Source organism: Aotus nancymaae, unplaced genomic scaffold (assembly GCF_030222135.1).
Source record: "Aotus nancymaae isolate 86718 unplaced genomic scaffold, 86718_ANA_hifiasm-v0.15.2.pri h1tg000049l, whole genome shotgun sequence".
Lineage (NCBI taxonomy): Eukaryota > Metazoa > Chordata > Mammalia > Primates > Aotidae > Aotus > Aotus nancymaae.
In genome coordinates, this window is record NW_026988463.1 from 25,569,656 (window position 1) to 25,586,422 (window position 16,767).

Below are 16,767 nucleotides of genomic sequence, written 5' to 3' on the forward strand. Positions count from 1 at the left end.
TGGGAGGCCGAGGTGGGCAGATCACGAGGTCAAGAGATCAAGACCATCCTGGCCAACATGGTGAAACCCCGTCTCTACTAAAAATACAAAAAAAATTAGCTGGGGGTGGTGGTGTGCGCCTGTAGTCCCAGCTACCCGGGAGGATGAGGCAGGAGAATTGTTTGAACCCGGGAGGCGGAGGTTGCAGTGAGCCAAGATCACACCACTGCACTCCAGCCTAGCGCCTGGCAACAGAGCAAGACTCTGTCTCAAAAAAAAGATCCTAGAAACATCTCCCCTGCAGAGGTGACCAACAGCAACCTCCAGTGCATGCCGTGCTTTTAAAAACTGACATAATGTTTTATAAAAGAAAGTAATTTACTTGCCAAAATTGAAAAGTGAGCAATTTCACATACAAAAAGACCCAGATTCCGGCTTCTCTTGAAAAGCTCAGATCTGGCAGCCAATGCTAGGACCACAGCTCCTCCCAGCAACAGTCATCAGGAACCTCAACCAGCTGCTCTTCAGCAGGGCCTGCCCGGCTCCAGGGGGCCACAGTCTTTGCACCCCATCAGACTCTCCGACAATGAAACTGAAGGTCAGTTGCCATTTATCACCATTTTTGTGCTGTTTTTCTCTAACAGTAGTTAAGAGGAACGTTAATTTCTTAAACCTGAAAATTTTTTTTACACTTGGCCCATTTTGCTCATGGGTATCACCCTCCTGGGCACCGATGGCATTTGATTTGGAAGCCCCTGGAAGAGTAAGGCAGGTTACCACAGCTCTCAGCAAAGGAACGAACAGCAGGAGGCACTCATGACTGACAGCTGTTCATGAAGTCTTACAGGTTTCCTCTTACACTCTGGGGGAGAGACAGAGAGCAAATGTCTATGGGCTGCTGCTGCCACAAGTGTGGTTACCTCCCAGCTACCCAGAGCTCAGGCCCTCGGGTAGCAGAACATATGGCTATCAAAACAATACAGATGACTCACATACGGCTCATTCAAAGCCACTGGCTTGTAAATGGCATCTATGTTAATATGGCAGTGCCCCAGCGTCATAAAAAGACCCCATGGAAACTCATCCATCAGATCCCAGCCCTTGACATATGGTACTAAGCCCTGGACCATCCTAAGAGGGGAAGGATGATGTAGTCTTACCTTCTGGGGGGCTGCCATCAATGACTCGCACAATCTGGCCAGCAAAAAGAGAAAGGCAGCGAATCTTCATACCAAATCCCCCCAAAAGGCAGCATCCATATTCATGGCCTCGGCCTCATCTATAGGCTAATTATTCATGGAATCCTGCTCAGCTCTCTGTGACCCCAATTTCCAGCTGCCGACTAGACATCACCAGGGGATTGTTGTGGAAGATCTTCATACCCAATACGTCTGAAACTCAGATTTGTCCTGTGCCTCCTCCTCACCCACATCTGCTCCATTTTCCGTCCTCTCTATTTATTCAACTCTCATTCGGCAAATATTTACTGAGCATCTACAGGGGGCCAGGCACCATCTCCAACATGGGGGCTCAGAGTGAGCAAGTAGATGCGATGCCTGCCTCACCAGCCTGCCTTTGCGCTGCCTCAGTGAGCAGCAGCCATCCCAGCCAAACACAACAGCTTCACCCTGAGATCCTCCTTCTCCGGTCATCTCTACATCCCAGTGCAGGTGCTCACCGTGTCCTGCTAGTTTCACCTCCAAAATGTTTCTCAAACAATTCCAGCCCTCATGGCCACCACCTCACCACCTGCTTCCCATCCGCTTCCCTCCGCCAGCTCATCTGCCTAGACCTCCACCTCTCAGGCTCAAGTGATTCTCCTGTCTTAGTCTCCCAAGTAGCCGGGACTACAGGTGCATGCCACCGCGCCTGGCTAAAAACTTCATTTCTACACGGCCAGCAGTAGTGTGTAAGGCTTTAGTCCCTACTCCTCAGCCAACATGCCAGACCTTTCTGATCCGGCCCCTACCTTCCTGTCCAGCCACACGCAGCACCGGCTGCCCTGTGGATTACTGCCCACTTCTAAGCATATCCAATGGCCTTCCACAACTCATGCCTTTGCACCAGCTCTTCTTCTTTCTCTCAAATGCCACCAACCCTCTGCTTCTGTGGGGAAAAGCCCAGCTGGACTATGCTTTTGGCACAGCTCTGAGGCTTTCCCCAGTTCTCTAAACAAAGCACCCTCTTCCTCTCCCTCTCCCGGCTCGGCTGCATCTTTCTAGGTGTATGTTCACATACCTGCCCTTCCGGTTAGACAGCTCCATGACAGTGTGACACCTGTCATCCTGGCTAACTTTCACCATCTTATGGAACACAGTTCTAACTCAACATACACGCTCCCTGAAGTATTTTGTTGAATAAACAGGTGAAAGGCTGTCCAGTAACAGTCAAGGCTTGCTGCTTACACAGTCCACAGGACTGACCTGAAACCAGGCTAGCCCCGCTTCCCTGCCCCCGAGTGACTTGGTAGGAGGGAGGGTTTCAATCTCCAAGGTCTGCATGGGCTGGGCAAGTAACATCAACTAACATGGTGGCCAGGTATTTGTTTATTAAGCCGGTAGGAAATTCCTTCATTTCTGCCAGGGTTTCCTGATAGAGGCCTTCTCCATCTACCTTTTATTTTCTACTCTGATAAACTCAGACACAGAGAAGCAAAACCCTTCTCCCCTACTATAAACAGCAGTTCTCATGGAATGACAAATGGCCCTGACTTCCTGCATCGTGTCTGAGAGGTGACAGGAAGCAGGTGGACTGTGGGGGACCCAGCAGTGCACAACTAGTTCCAGCTAACTGCTATTAGGAGAGATGGGAGGCCCAGGCTTCCTGTTTCTCCAGACAAACTGGAAACCTCGATTTTACAGAAAATCTCAATTTCTTAAAAAATGCTAGGTCAAATTTATTTTTAACAGACCAAGTCTGGCCCACAAGCCTCCAGACTGTAACCACTGCTTTAAAGAGGCTCAGGCAGGCAGTGAATCTAGCAATTCGGAAGACACCTCCTCCCCCTGTGAACAATGAAATGAGAGACTAGAACTCCACTGATGCAACGCAGGGACAGAACAAGGACTGCCCTGGTGACTACAGTCAGACTGAAGACCACTCATTAGGGGACTAATTACTAGTAACCAAAGAGCTTGATATCAAATGTTCAGTTTTAAGTTCTGGTTTCCCCCCCACACAGGGCAATCTTGTTTCCTTCCCGTCTCTAACACTGGCTCTTTCCTAACTTGCACTGAAAACTTCCAATCAGACTGGAAGCAGCGCTGCTCCACCTTTCTTCCTCTCCCGCTCCCTTCACCACAGCCTCTGCTCCCGGGACCAAAGATGAAGCAGGTCAACAGCTGCCTTCCTCCCTGCGTCCTCTCCCCTCCCCCTCAGGACAGCCACTCTGCTATTTCAGTACAAAACCACTGGGTACAAGATCACAAGCTTGATTACAGAAGTAAACCTAAATGCCATGTTTTCCTATTCTGTCTGAACTTTGATAATAAGTCCTAGAATAGACTCCAGGGGAAAAATGGAAGCCAGGCAAAGGCAAGAATTTATATGAAGGACAGAGCACTCTCTCATTCTAAAAAACAGCCGGGCAAGGTGGCGCACGCCTATAATCCCAGCACTTTGAGAGGCTGAGGTGGACGGATCACTTGAGGTCAGGAGACCAGCTTGGCCAACATGGTGAAAACCTTTCTCTACAAAAAATACGAAAATTAGCAGGGTGTGGTGGTATGCGCCTGTACTCGGGAGGCTGAGGCAGGAGAATCGCTTGAACCTGGGAGGCGAAGGCCACAGTGAGCCAAGATTGCACCACCGCACTCCAGCCAAGGCAATAGAGTGAGACTCCATCTCAAAAAAGAAAAGAAAAACACAAAAACCAAAGGAAAAATCCCATTTTCGACAAGTCCAGAATACAGCTTTGGGTTGCCATTCATTCATCTAAGCCTGACAAGCCCTCCTGGCTGTGGTACAGATCACACCCAGCCCCACCCGTGGGAACCCCCAGGCTCACCAGCTCTTCCCTCAGCTTTCCCAGTGTCTCTATGTGGTTAGTCCGCGTGCTCAGCATGCCAGAAAGCTTCTCCATGAGGATGTCGTATTTGCTTCTCCTGCAAGAACACCAAGCAGTTTATTTTTTTAAACCTGTTGCTGAAGTCAATATTTACAGCCTGTTTTTTAAAGATGACAAAGCAAGACTTGACTTAATTATCTGACAACAAATGACAGAATGTTTTACATTTCAAAGATCATCCAGCCCATCTCCTACCTTCTACAGGTGGAGAGACTGGCTGTGAGTGGTTTCATCAAGTCTACGGCCACCTTTCTAGAGGCAATGTATAGACTAGACTCTAGGACTAAAACCTGCATGACTTGATTCTGTAAAGCACTTTTCATTTTTACAATACTTTGAAGTTTAGGACGTATCACATATATCTTCTTACAAATCATTTGGTGAGGGTCCGTGAGCGGTGGCTCAAGCCTCTAAACTCAGCGCTTTGGGAGGCCACGGCAGGCAGATTGCTTGAGGTCAGGAGTTTGAGACCAGCCTGGCCAATGTGGTGAAACCCCATCTCTACTAAAAATATAAAAATTAGCTGGATGTGGTAGTGGGCGCGCCTGTAATCCCAGCTACTCGGGAGGCTGAGGTGGGAGAATTGCTTGAACCTGGAAGGCAGAGGTTGCAGTGAGACGAGATCGTGCCATTGTACTCCAGCCTGGATGACAGAGTGAGACTCTGTCTCAAAGAAAAACAAAAAACAAATCATTTGGTGAGGAAGGATGGGGGTTATTCCACAAAGTGAACAGGCTTTACCAAAGTTCAGGCTGGAGACACAAATCTAGGTCCTCTTCCTCTAAATTCAGTCCTCTCCTCACTACGTTGCACGCCACTCTGATTCTGAGGCTCTGGTTTCTGTTCCTGACAACACTGGTGTGACCGAGTCCACCTTCCATCTCATTTCTACCCTGAGGCGGATGTCATAATCAATGCTTCCAAGCTAACAGCCACCAAAGGAAGCTACTAAAAAACACTGAGGACTCTTGACTGTGTATGTCTAGGGGGAGCTCAGAGAAGGGTGCAGGGAGGAACCTTGTGGCCTGTTCAGCTAGACAAACACAGCTTGGCTTGACTTACAGTCCTAGGGAGAGGGAGAGCACACATATGGGAGCAAGAAACTGAACCCACTTCTCCATCTCTACTGCCTCTCAATGAATGAAATAAATGGAGAGACAGGCAGTTCATGCATATGAACCACTCTGCATAGGAGGCACTGTGTCACAGCCATTTAACACAAGAGACAACAGTGGTTCAAAGAGGTCAGTGACTTTGCCCAGGTGAGGGGCAAAGATGGAAACCCAGATCTTGACTGAATCCAGTGTTCTCTCTCCTACCCTATGGCTGCCACCCTGTGTTCTTGGCAGAGCACAGGCTACACACAAGGTAAGAGTTTAGTAAGACAGTTACTTAACTAATGGACAGTATGGCCCAATTAAAATGTGAAGTCATAAAAGACAATTCTCTCCAATACTGTACAGTTGGCTCTTGGACAACATGGGTTTGAACTGGGTGGGTCCACTTATATGCAGATTTTTCATATTTATTGAAAAAATATATTAGAAAATATGTAAAAATATATTACAAAACTTTTTGGAGTTTGTGACAGTTTGAGAAAACTCAGACGAACTGTATGATGTTAGGAATATTGAAAAAATTAAGAAAAAGGTATGCCATTAATGCATAAAATATATGTGGATACTAGTCTATTTCATCATTAAATTATCATAAAATAAACACAAATGTATTATAAAAAGTTAATCAAAAGTTATGCAACCATTTACAGAGCATACATGGTGCCATGTGCAGATGAGGAAATGTAAACAAACATGAAGATGCAGGATGAAATAATATCTGCATAGAATTAACTGTAATACACCGTGTACTACTGTTAATAACTTCGTAGCAACCTCCTGTTGCTATTGTGGTAAGCTTAAGTGTTGTGAGTAGTGGCTTAAAAATGCCATGTGGTGGGCAGGGCGTGGCGGCTTACGCCTATAATCTCAGCACTTTGGGAGGCCAAGGTGGGCAGATCACCTGAGGTCACTGCATGCCACTCTGATTTTGACCAACATGATGAAACCCCGTCTCTACTAAAAATACAAAAAAATTAGCCGAGTGTGGTGGCACATGCTTGTAGTACCAGCTACTTGAGAGGCTGAGGCAGGAGAATCGCTTCAACCCAGGAGGTGGAAGTTGCAGTGAGCCAAGATTGTGCCACTGCACTCCAGCCTCAGCAACAGAGCAAGACTGTCTAAAAAAAAAAGATCCCATGTGACACTCATCATCTCTGTGTGAGCAGTTCCTCTCTAGTAAATTGCTTATTGCAGTAAAAAGTGATCTCTTGTAGTTCTCACGTATTTTTACTCGTGTTTAGTGCAATACCATAAACCTTGACTAATACCATGGGACCCATATAAAGTGCCACTAGTGATGCTGGAAATGCTCCCAAGAAGCAGAGAAAAGTCATGACACTTCAAGAAAAAGTTAAATTGCTTGACGTGAACTGTACGGTGAGGTCTGCAGCTGCCGCTGCCCGCCATTTCAGACAATTTATCTTGTTAACAGACAATGTAAACTTATGGTATCAGTAAACACAGTACAGTATTGTAAATGTGTTTTCTTTTTTTTTTCAGACAGTCTCCCTCTGTCGCCCAGGCTTGGGTGCAATGACGTGATCTTGGCTCACTGCAACCTCCGCCTCCCAGGTTCAAGCAATTCTCCTGCCTCAGCCTCCCGAATAGCTGGGATTACAGGCACACGCCACCATGCCCAGCTAATTTTTGTATTTCTTTTTTTTTTAGTAAAGACGGGGTTTCACCATCTTGACTGGGCTGGTCTCAAGCTCCTGACCTTGTGATCCGCCCGTCTCGGCCTCCCAAAGTGCTGGGATTACAGGCATGAGCCACTGTGCCCGGCCATAAATGTGTTTTCTTAATTACATTTTCTTTTCTCTAGTCTACTTTATTGTAATAATACAAGAATGGGATACAACACATGGAACAAATTATGTGTTAACTAACTTTGTATTATTTGTAAGGCTTCTGGTCAATAGGCTATTGCTAGTTAAGTTTTCGGGAACTCACAAATTTTGTGTAGCCGGGTGCAGTGGCTCACGCCTATAATCCCAGCACTTTGGGAGGCCAAGGTGGGTGGATCACTTGAGGTCGGGAGTTTGAGATCAGTCTGGCCGACATGGCAAAACCCCGTCTCTACTAAAAATATGCAAATTAACTGGGTATGGTGGCAGGTACCTATAGCCCCAGCTACTAGGGAGGCTAAGGGAGAAGAATCACTTGAATATGGGAGGCAGACATTTAACAGAGGTGCAGCAATGATGATTTTCAACCCTGGAGATCCGCAGTCAATAGAGTCTACACACACGTGCCAAGCACTTTCTTTGGGCCAACCCATGTGCACTGTAAACTTTAACATTTACATGGAATCATTCCCCTCCTTTTTGGAGAATGCATCCCCCTCTCCTGACTATCCCTCAGAGCTGCCTACTTTCACTCCAGAGACCTGATGGCCAGGTACTGAGGGGCTCAGAGCTTCCTCAGCCAAGGGCTGCTCTTCCCAGGCCCTGTGCCAGCTTGACCGTTTCCCATCCTGGCTTCTGCCCCTCCCACAAAAAAAGGCAGGAGGTTGGGCAGTGTGTCTGGGACCTCTGCAGAGTGATGAAACTTTTCTGTCCCTCATTCCTGTGCCAAGTAATTAGCTACCCCAACACCAAGGATGAGTCAGAGATAACCTACTCACTCCCAGAGCCTCCCTGGTCCTCAGAAGGGAATGTGCACATTTTACCAGTCTGCTGTGTCGTCTGGACAATAATATCCCGTTAAAATGGGAACATCACACATTGTTATCATTGAGCAGAACCTTGCCATCTCATCCATATAGGTTATTATGGTTGAGTGCTGCAAAACATCCAATCTGAAACTGACATAATTCAACTACAATTCTACCACCACAACAAATTAAATCTGACTTATTTTTATTTTTACATCTCCCCAAAATGTCACCAAAATGTTAATGGTTCCTATTGTCCCTCTTTTATACATAGTTTCCAGGTTTTCTAAACAAGTAGGACTTATTTTCACAAGAAACATATCAAATATCTTTTTTTAAAAAGCTATGGTCATATTCTGATTTGGCTTCTATTATTATTATTTTTCTTAAGAGACGGGATCTTACTCTGTCACTCAGGCTGGAGTATAGCAGTGCAATCATGGCTCACTGGAGCCTCAAATTCCTGGGCCCAAGCGATCCTCCCACCTCAGCCTTCTAAGTAGCTGGGACTACAGGTGTGCGCCACCACATCCAGCTAATTTTTTATTTTTATAAAGACGCGGTCTTGTTGAGTTGCCCAGGTTGGTCTGGAACTCTTGGCCTCAAGCAATTCTCCCATCTCAGCCTCCCAAAGTGCTACAATTACAGGCATGAGCCACCGTACCCAGCTGCCCCTACGAGTTTTACTACACATGGCTGAAACTAAAAAACCTAAGGTTGTGATCACTACAAACCATACCTGTCCACATGAAACCGGTTCAGTAGGAGGAGGATTGAGTGTTGCTGGGCTCCAGTGGGTAATCGGATCACATGAGACTGCATCGTAATTAGCCCATTTTTGTTCAAAATTTTTCTGTGATAGTGCAACTTCCCAGCATCAACCCTGGAGGAGAAGAGCTGTGTTATTTGCTTTGCTGGTAGCTTTATCAAAGTACAGAGTCTCCCATGTGTACATGAACACCAGAGACACACACCTCCTGTCCAGCCAACCTAATAGTCACTGAGACAATGGCCTAGAAACAAAAAGCCACGCCTTGGGGAAGATACCGCAGCAGGCCCCTGTGTTTGGGGTTCAGGGTGCAATGACATGCAATTTAAAGCAGAGAAGCAAATCCTCCCACTTACTTGAAAGCAGTGGTGTGCAGGTCTCGCTGGAGCTCCCCTTGCCACCTGGACCGGCCTAACCGCTCCAGGATGCAATAGGAGAAGTCGGGCAGCTTCAGGTCCGGATCCCCCTCCTGGCCTATCAAGGCCCTGTACCGCATGGCCTGGGAGGCAACGATGATCAGTTTCTTCCCCCACCTGCAAATCGGAAACAACTGCATGAAGAAGTAAGTTTAACTGATTACAGGAAAACTGAGATATGAAAAAGACATGAGCAGAATCCTCATTTTCTGCTTCTTCCCAGGAGTTCACACGATCCCAAAATTAAGCTAAGCAAGTTTTCAGTCTTAGAAGTATAGCATGCTGAAGGAACAGAGCATGAAGGAACAAGGCTTTTTTCTTTGCTGAAAACCCTACAGGGCTCGCAAAGGTGCTCAGACCAAATCCAACTCCTCATCCCATTCCTCCTGGAAGGCTCTCCATGGCCCAGTCCTCCTTGCCTTGCTCATCCTCCCCAGGCTGCCCCTCACCCACAGGATCCTTCCTGTTCCTAAGACAAGGCTCAGGGGTGCTGCCCTTGTTGTTTCCTCGGCCTGGCTGCTCTTCCTCCAGATCTTTAGGTGACTGATTTCTTCTCATCATTCAGGTCACAGCCCAGCTGTCAACTTCTCAGGCCTTCCATAAAACGCCAACTGGAGTTCCAGCCTCACCTCCACCATTTCCATAATCTTCATAGCGCTTAGCACTCTCAGAAATGACTACACATATATATATTTCTTTTTGCCAACTTTCTTGTCAGTTTCCCTCATTCAAATATAAGTGCCATCAGAGCAGGTATATTGTCAACCTGTTCACCAGGACATTCTTAGTGCCTAGAATAATTAATCTGAGTGATAATAGGGGCTCTGTATACATTGGTTGAGTAAATGAACTAGCCTACTGAGCTGGACTGCTAAAACAATCTTCAGAGTCAAAAACAATCAACTGTGCAATCAGTGGACCTGCAGTCTAATTTTGACTTTACCATGGAAGGCCAGACCTTGCACAAATCATTAGTTCCTTCTACTAAATTGATGTGTGAGAAAGAATGCACGGAAAGAGGCCAAAACCACTTCCTAGCAAGGCATGTGAGGACCGCCCAAGTGAGAAGACGCATTTCTGTGCTGACGCCAAACAGTCCTGACTGTGCATTCCCCACCCCTGTTGGAGCCTCTGCCACAGTGCCTGGCCTACTCAATTGTACCAACATCTTGAGCAAACTGACCCGCTCCATTTACCCACTTTCAGAGTCCAAGCCCCAGCCTCACAGCTGGGAGATCCCACCCATCCCTCCCTCACTCTTTGGCATCAAGTTACTCAACCGGAGAAGACTGAAGTTGGAATGTGTCCCCCGAAAGTTCATGTGTTAGAAACTTGATTTCCATTGTAACAGTATGAAGGGGAAGAACCTTTAAGAGGTGACTGGGCCAGGAGAGCTCTGCTCTGCCCTGATGAATGCATTAACGCTCTTATCGTGGGAGTGGGTTAGTTATCTCAGGAGTGGGATGTCCTTGCCAGATGCTGGTGACATACTCTTGAACTTCCCAGCCCCTCGAACCATGAACCAAATAAATTTCTGTTCTTTATAAATTACCCAGTTTGTGATATTCTGTTATAGCAGCAGGAAATGGCCTAAGGTAAAGGACTCCCCTTTCCCAGATGAAGGAGTCACCAAGGGTCCACATATAAAAACTCACAGGCTACCAATTCCATTTATTGGGAGCCAATATCCACTCTTCTCAGCCCTTTTATTTACAGATGCCTGGTCACGAGGTCCTTCAGCAACCACACCATTCAACTCAGTCTGACACTTTTCCTTCCTTCTTCCCCACACCAGATGACTTGACTTCTACCACCAAGGAGGCACACACACAAAAAGAGGCTGTCTTTGTTTTAACTTAACTGCATCTGTCTTCATAGTGTTTAAGACCTGTAATTAGTCTTTTGCCTAAGTCACAGAAGCCCATATAGTCTGTCTTTAAAAAGAATGTTAGGTTGTGAATATACATGACAGAGTCTACTTTATGTATCTGAATTTCACCAACTTGGGACCTATGCTCTTTTTTTCTCAAAACAGGCTATGAAGTTACATTGTAACAGATCAGTTGGGGGAAAAAGGTTTGAAAACAGGCACTACTTTGCTGCTTTTAAAATGTCATTACTCTTACTAGTTTACTATCCTTCACTGTCATGATCCCAATGTTTCTGTTAATTATTGCCAATTAACTTATTCGACGACTACTGCTAGTTTTAATTTGTTGACTATGGTCATCTTACACGTTATCAAATGCCAATTAAGTACCATTTGAAGTACACCAGGACACCAAGACAAATAAAAATAGTTTCTACCTTCAGGAAGCTCACAGGCTACTCAAAGAGAAAAAATTTAAAACAAATGAACAATTCTAGTATGAGGTCATAACTCCTCTGACAGAAAGCTCTAGTTGTTGAGGCTATAAAATGGCATAGATGAGAAGCCCTAATTCAAACCTGAGTGTATAAACAGAGTGTGTGCACAGGGATTAAGGAAAAACCCTCAAAGAGGTGACCCTTTTTTTTTTTTTTTGAGACAGTTTCCTGCCAGGGTGGAGTGCAGTGGTGCGATCTTGGCTCACTGCAACCTCTGCCTCCAGAGCTCAAGTGATTCTCCTGCCTCAGCCTCCCAAGTAGCTGGGATTACAGGCACCCGCCACTGCATCAGGTTAATTTTTTGTATTTTTAGCAGATAGGGTTTTGCCAGGTTGGCCAGGCTGGTCTCGAACTCCTGGCCTCAAGTGATCCACCCACCTCAGCCTTACAAAGTGCTGGGATTAAAGGTGTGAACCAGCACGCCTGGCAAGGAGGTGACTCTTGCATTAGCAGTGAGCTGGGCGGATGGAGAGGGAGAAGGGGAAGGACGCAGAAGCTGCAGTTACAGAGGCATGAAGAAGCATGCCTGCTCCCGGAGGCAAGTGGTGCAGTACGGCTACCAAGTCTGGAGTACATAGCCAGCTAGAAAGCAGAAGGAAAGCTCGAGAGGCCAGCATCTACATCCCCAATGGCCCTCTGATGCCGCGCTGGGGAGTTCAGATTCCATACATGGGTCAGGGGTTCCAACTTCAAACATGTATTTCTACAAGGGCAGCTTTGTGCCTGGCATATTATAGAACTGAGAGACACAGCGGTGAACAGGGAGGATGGAATCCTTGACTTGGAGCAATGTGTAATCTAGTGAGGAAAGAGTTACATAAACAAACACTTAAAACTATTTTTGGTGCCATAAAGAGTACTATGATGGTGTCTGGGCAATGGGGGGCACTTCCAGAGGAGTCAGGTTGAAGCCTTAATGATGTGGCGATGCTAAGACTTGAGGGCAGAATATTCTTGGCAGAGGAACAGCACAAGGATTGCCTTGAGACAGAAAGGACCCCAGGGTGTTGAGGCTGAAGCACAGCACAGAGTGAAGAAATTGAGGGGGCTGAGGTCGGAGCACTGGGTGGGCAGGGGCACAATCACACAGGGCCTGCCGGGCCTCGATCAGGAGGGCAGGGAGCACACACAAACACAGCCTCAGGGTGTGCGGAACCAGGCAGTACATGGCCAGCTGAGGGGAATTCTGGCCTATCCTATATCACTCTGTACAAAATCGGTCTCAGTGCAACTAGATCTTGTGATTTTTCAAGAAAAGCTAGAAATCCAGTTTTTTAAATATGAGCAATGAAATAAAATCAAAAACAAACAGAATACCATGCTGGGCACACAGAGCTGTGGGCAGATTTGGTCAGTTTGAAATCTCTGCCTAGTGTGGTCAGGGCACATCACATCACACTAGGGCCTAGGAGAGTCCCACGTTTATGGCTTATACAGCCACGTGCATGGGAGTATGACTGACCAGAATAAAGAATGAGAAAAGGCAGTACTATGCTTTGGATGAGGCCTTTTCACACCAAAACTCATGCTGAAGTTTAACTACCAGTAGGCCGGCCACAGTGGCTCACACCTGTAATCCCAGCACTTTGGGAGGCCAAGGTGGGCAGATCACCTGAGGTCAGGAGTTCGAGACCATCTTGGCTAACATGGTGAAATCCCGTCTCTACTAAAAATACAAAACTTAGCTGGGCATGGTGGTGGGTACCTGTAATCCCAGCTACTTGGGAGGCTGAGGCAGGAGAATCGCTTGAACGTGACAGGTGGAGGTTGTGGTGAGCCAAGATCATGCAATTGGACTCTAGCTGGGTGACAAGAGCAAAACTCCATCTCAAAAAGAAAAAAAAAGTTTAACCACTAGCATAGCAGCACTGGGAGGTGGGGCCTAGTAGAAGGTGTTCGGGTCATGGGGGTGGAGCCCTTGTAAATAGATCAATGTCACCTGGAAAAGTGAATGAATTTTCCTTTGCTTGGGAATGGATTAGCTCAGTCAGAGTGGGTTGATGTAAAGCAAGGACACCTTGCCCATGTCCACTGTCCCTTGCACCTTCCACCATGTCATGAGGCAGCATGAAAGTCTTGCCAGAAGCCAATGCCATGCCTTTGACCTCTCAGCCTGCAGCATTGGGAGCTAAATAAGCCTCTTTTCTTTGTGTATTACCCAGCCTCAGGTATTCTGTTCCAGCAACACACTAAGACGGGAAGAGAAGGCAGGTTTGGGGCAAAGGAGAGTGATGATCACACTGAGTATGCACAGCAGGTTATTATAATAACACCTATGGCGCTTGGGAGAGAGGTCTAGACAGAGAGCCTTTAGAAGCAGTCAATGTTTCTTTCTTTTTTAAGAGATAGGGTCGGCAGGTGTGGTGATCACCTGAGGTCAGGAGTTCGAGACCAGCCTGGCCAATAAGGTGAAACCCCATCTCTACTAAAAACACAAAAATTAGCCAGGTGTGGTGGCACGTGCCTATAATCCCAGCTACTCAGGAGGCTGTGGCAGGAGAATCGCTTGACCCTGGGAGGTAGAAGTTGCAGTGAGCCAAAATCACGCCACTGTACTCCAACCTAGGCGACATAGCAAGACTTTGCCTCAAAAAAAAAAAAAAGAGATAGGGTCACACTTGTTGTCCAGGCTGGAGTGTAGTGGTACAATCATAACTCACTAAAGCCTCAAACTCCTGGGCTCAAGCAATCCCCCTATCTCGGTCTCCCAAGTAGCTGGGACTACAGAGTGTGCCACAATGCCCAGCTAATTTTTTATTTTTTAATTTTTTTTTTAGAGATGGGGTCTTGCTATGTTGTCCAGGCTGGTCTTGAACTCCTGGCCTCAAGCGATCCTCCTGCCTTGGCTTCCCAAAGTGCCTGGATTACAGGTGTGAACCACTGTGCCTGCTCGGCTTACCAGCCAACATTAAAGTGGTGGAAGGAAGTAGGAGAATCCACAAAGAAGCTGGTAAGGAACGGCCTAAAGAGCAGAAAAACAAAATAAGGCAGGAAGCCACAGGTACAAAAGCTTTGAGTCCTTAATAGCATGGCAGGGTCAAGGAGATTAGGGGCCTAACGGTATTCATGGCTTAGAGGATAAAAACTGTGAAGTGATAAATTGGGATCTTAAAGGATAAAAACTGTGGATAAAGTCAGGAATCAGGACCGCAGTGGGCAAAGGAGTGAAGGGGAGATGAAGAGATAGAAACAGTAAGTGGGGCTGGTTCTTCGAAGAAGCATGGCTGCAAGTCAAACAGGCAGCCGGTTACAAGGGATTTGAAGTCAAGAGAAGGTTCTGCTGTGAGATGGGTGAACGGTGCTCATGTGCTGAAGGGAAAGCTTCAGTAGAAATCAAGGACAGACAGGGCCAGTGGCTCACACCTATAATCCCAGCAATTTGGGAGGGTGAGGTGGGAGGATTGCTTGAGCCCAGAAGTTTGAGACCAGCCTGAGCAACACAGCAAGACCCCATCTCTACAAAAAATATAACTTAGCTGGGTGTGGTGGTATGTGCCTGTGGTCCCAGTTATACAGGTGGTGGGAGGATCACCTGAGCCCAGGAGGTCAAGGCTGCAATGAGCTGGGATTACACCACTGCACTCCAGCCTGGGAAATAGAGTGAGACTCTGTATCAAAAAAAAAAAAAAAAAAAAAAAAAAGAAAGAAAGAAAAAAAAAAGAAAATCAAGAAAAATTAGCTAACTGAGAAGTGGGAAAGCGCAGGGGTAGAGGGAGCTGGTCTGGGGGAGGGGAGAAGGAGGAAGGGAAGCAACCAGATTACAGCCTTAGGGCCACTATTTCTCACCTCCTCCAAGATGAGAGCAGACAGGAAAGAAATGTGGAAATGTCTGCAAGTCAAGTAAGAAGATGGAAGTTAGCAGAGTTCACACTGCCCTGTATAGTAGGAAGACATGAATGGAGTTAGGTGCTTTAAAAAAATGACAATTTGGATTACAGTGTGGGAAATTGGAATACTGACAGGATTCACAAGAGAACGGCTGGGCAGCACATGGCCCAGCTAGGAAGAGAGAAAGGAAACCATTCAAGTGTTTGAAGACTGCCACATTCAACTGTTTGAGGATTGTGGACACAAAGGAGAGAGAAAGGCAGGACCCCTGATCCTAGTGGAAGAGGTAAGTAAAGGTCAAGAACTGGCTTAGTGCAGAGCTAGTGGACTCTGACAGACTCCAAGGTTGTAGGCCAGATCCAAGGGCTCTGACTACACATTCAAAGCACTCAGTTTCCCAGGAATTTCTTTTTTTCCTTTTTTTTTTTTAATTTTTGGGAGACAGGGTTTCACTCTGTGCCTAGGCTGAAGTGCAGTGGCATGATCTCGGCTCACTGTAGCCTGCCTCTGCCTCCTGGGTTCTAGTGATTCTCCTGCCTCAGCCACTACAGTAGCTGGGATTAGAGACGTGCACCACTATACCCAGCTAATTTTTGTATTTTTAGTAGAAACAGTGTTTTGCCATGTTGGCCAGGATGGTCTTGAACTCCTGACCTCAAGTGATTCACCTGTCTCGGCCTTCTAAAGTGCCGAGATCACAGGTGTGAGCCACCGTGCCTGGCCCAGATTCCCAGGAATTTCCGATGGTGCAAAATAGTTACCTGTCAAAGGCTTCTACCATCGTACAGCGAGGCTGCAAAGACTTGGTTCTGATGTCATTGGTAATGTTTTTCCTCTCCTTAAAGTAGCGGCAGGAGCCTTGGATGCCATCCTTATTCTCTAAGATCATATGAATGGGGTAGACGTCCTCCAAAGGCACCGGGTCCCTCCTAGACTCCAGAATTCCAGTTTCCAAATCAATTTCTTCATACCTAAGGAGAAAAGCGCAAATTCAAAGCCCAACTCAGTTTCAGAAATAATGCATGCTTGGCTGTGTTCTTTTGACAGCCTCCAGCAGAGATCAGAGAGAAGTGAGATCACTCAGTTTTTGTGTCTTATAAACACAGATAATCTTGACAAGCAAGTTCCTGCCTTTCTATCCCACAGAATGCAGACCTTTCGAGGACTCCCCAGACTATTCAGAAGCTGGGTGCTGGGATCTAAACCTCCTTATTGCCCAAGTCACGGGCTTTTGTTTCCCTCTAAATCTGGTGCTCAGTCTCCAAACCACCAAGCTGGACGAAATGATTCAAGGCTTTCCTCCTCTTTTTTTTTTTTTGAGATGGAGTTTTGCTATTGTTGCCCAGGCTAGAGTGCAATGGCATGATCTCAGCTCTCTGCAGCCTCCATCTCCCAGGTTCAAGCTATTCTTTTGCCTGAGCCTCCCAAGGAGCTGGGATTACAGGCATACAACACCACGCCTGGCTAATTTTGTATTTTTAGTAGAGATGAGGTTTCACCATATTGGTTAGGCTGGTCTCAAACTCCTGACCTCAGTTGATCCACCTGCCTCGGCCTCCCAAAGTGCTGGG

The 16,767-nt window shown here is 46.7% G+C and overlaps 1 protein-coding gene across 1 annotated transcript in view; it reads right to left on the reverse strand.

Moving 5' to 3' along the window:
• Positions 1 to 16,767, reverse strand: part of GTF3C1 (general transcription factor IIIC subunit 1) — an 87,510-nt gene that overhangs the window by 66,932 nt on the left and 3,811 nt on the right. The window contains 6 exon segments of the mRNA XM_012464615.3: positions 3,986 to 4,082; positions 8,556 to 8,699; positions 8,942 to 8,982; positions 8,984 to 9,096; positions 9,099 to 9,118; positions 15,958 to 16,167. Of these exon segments, the coding sequence (XP_012320038.2) occupies positions 3,986 to 4,082; positions 8,556 to 8,699; positions 8,942 to 8,982; positions 8,984 to 9,096; positions 9,099 to 9,118; positions 15,958 to 16,167 (625 nt within the window).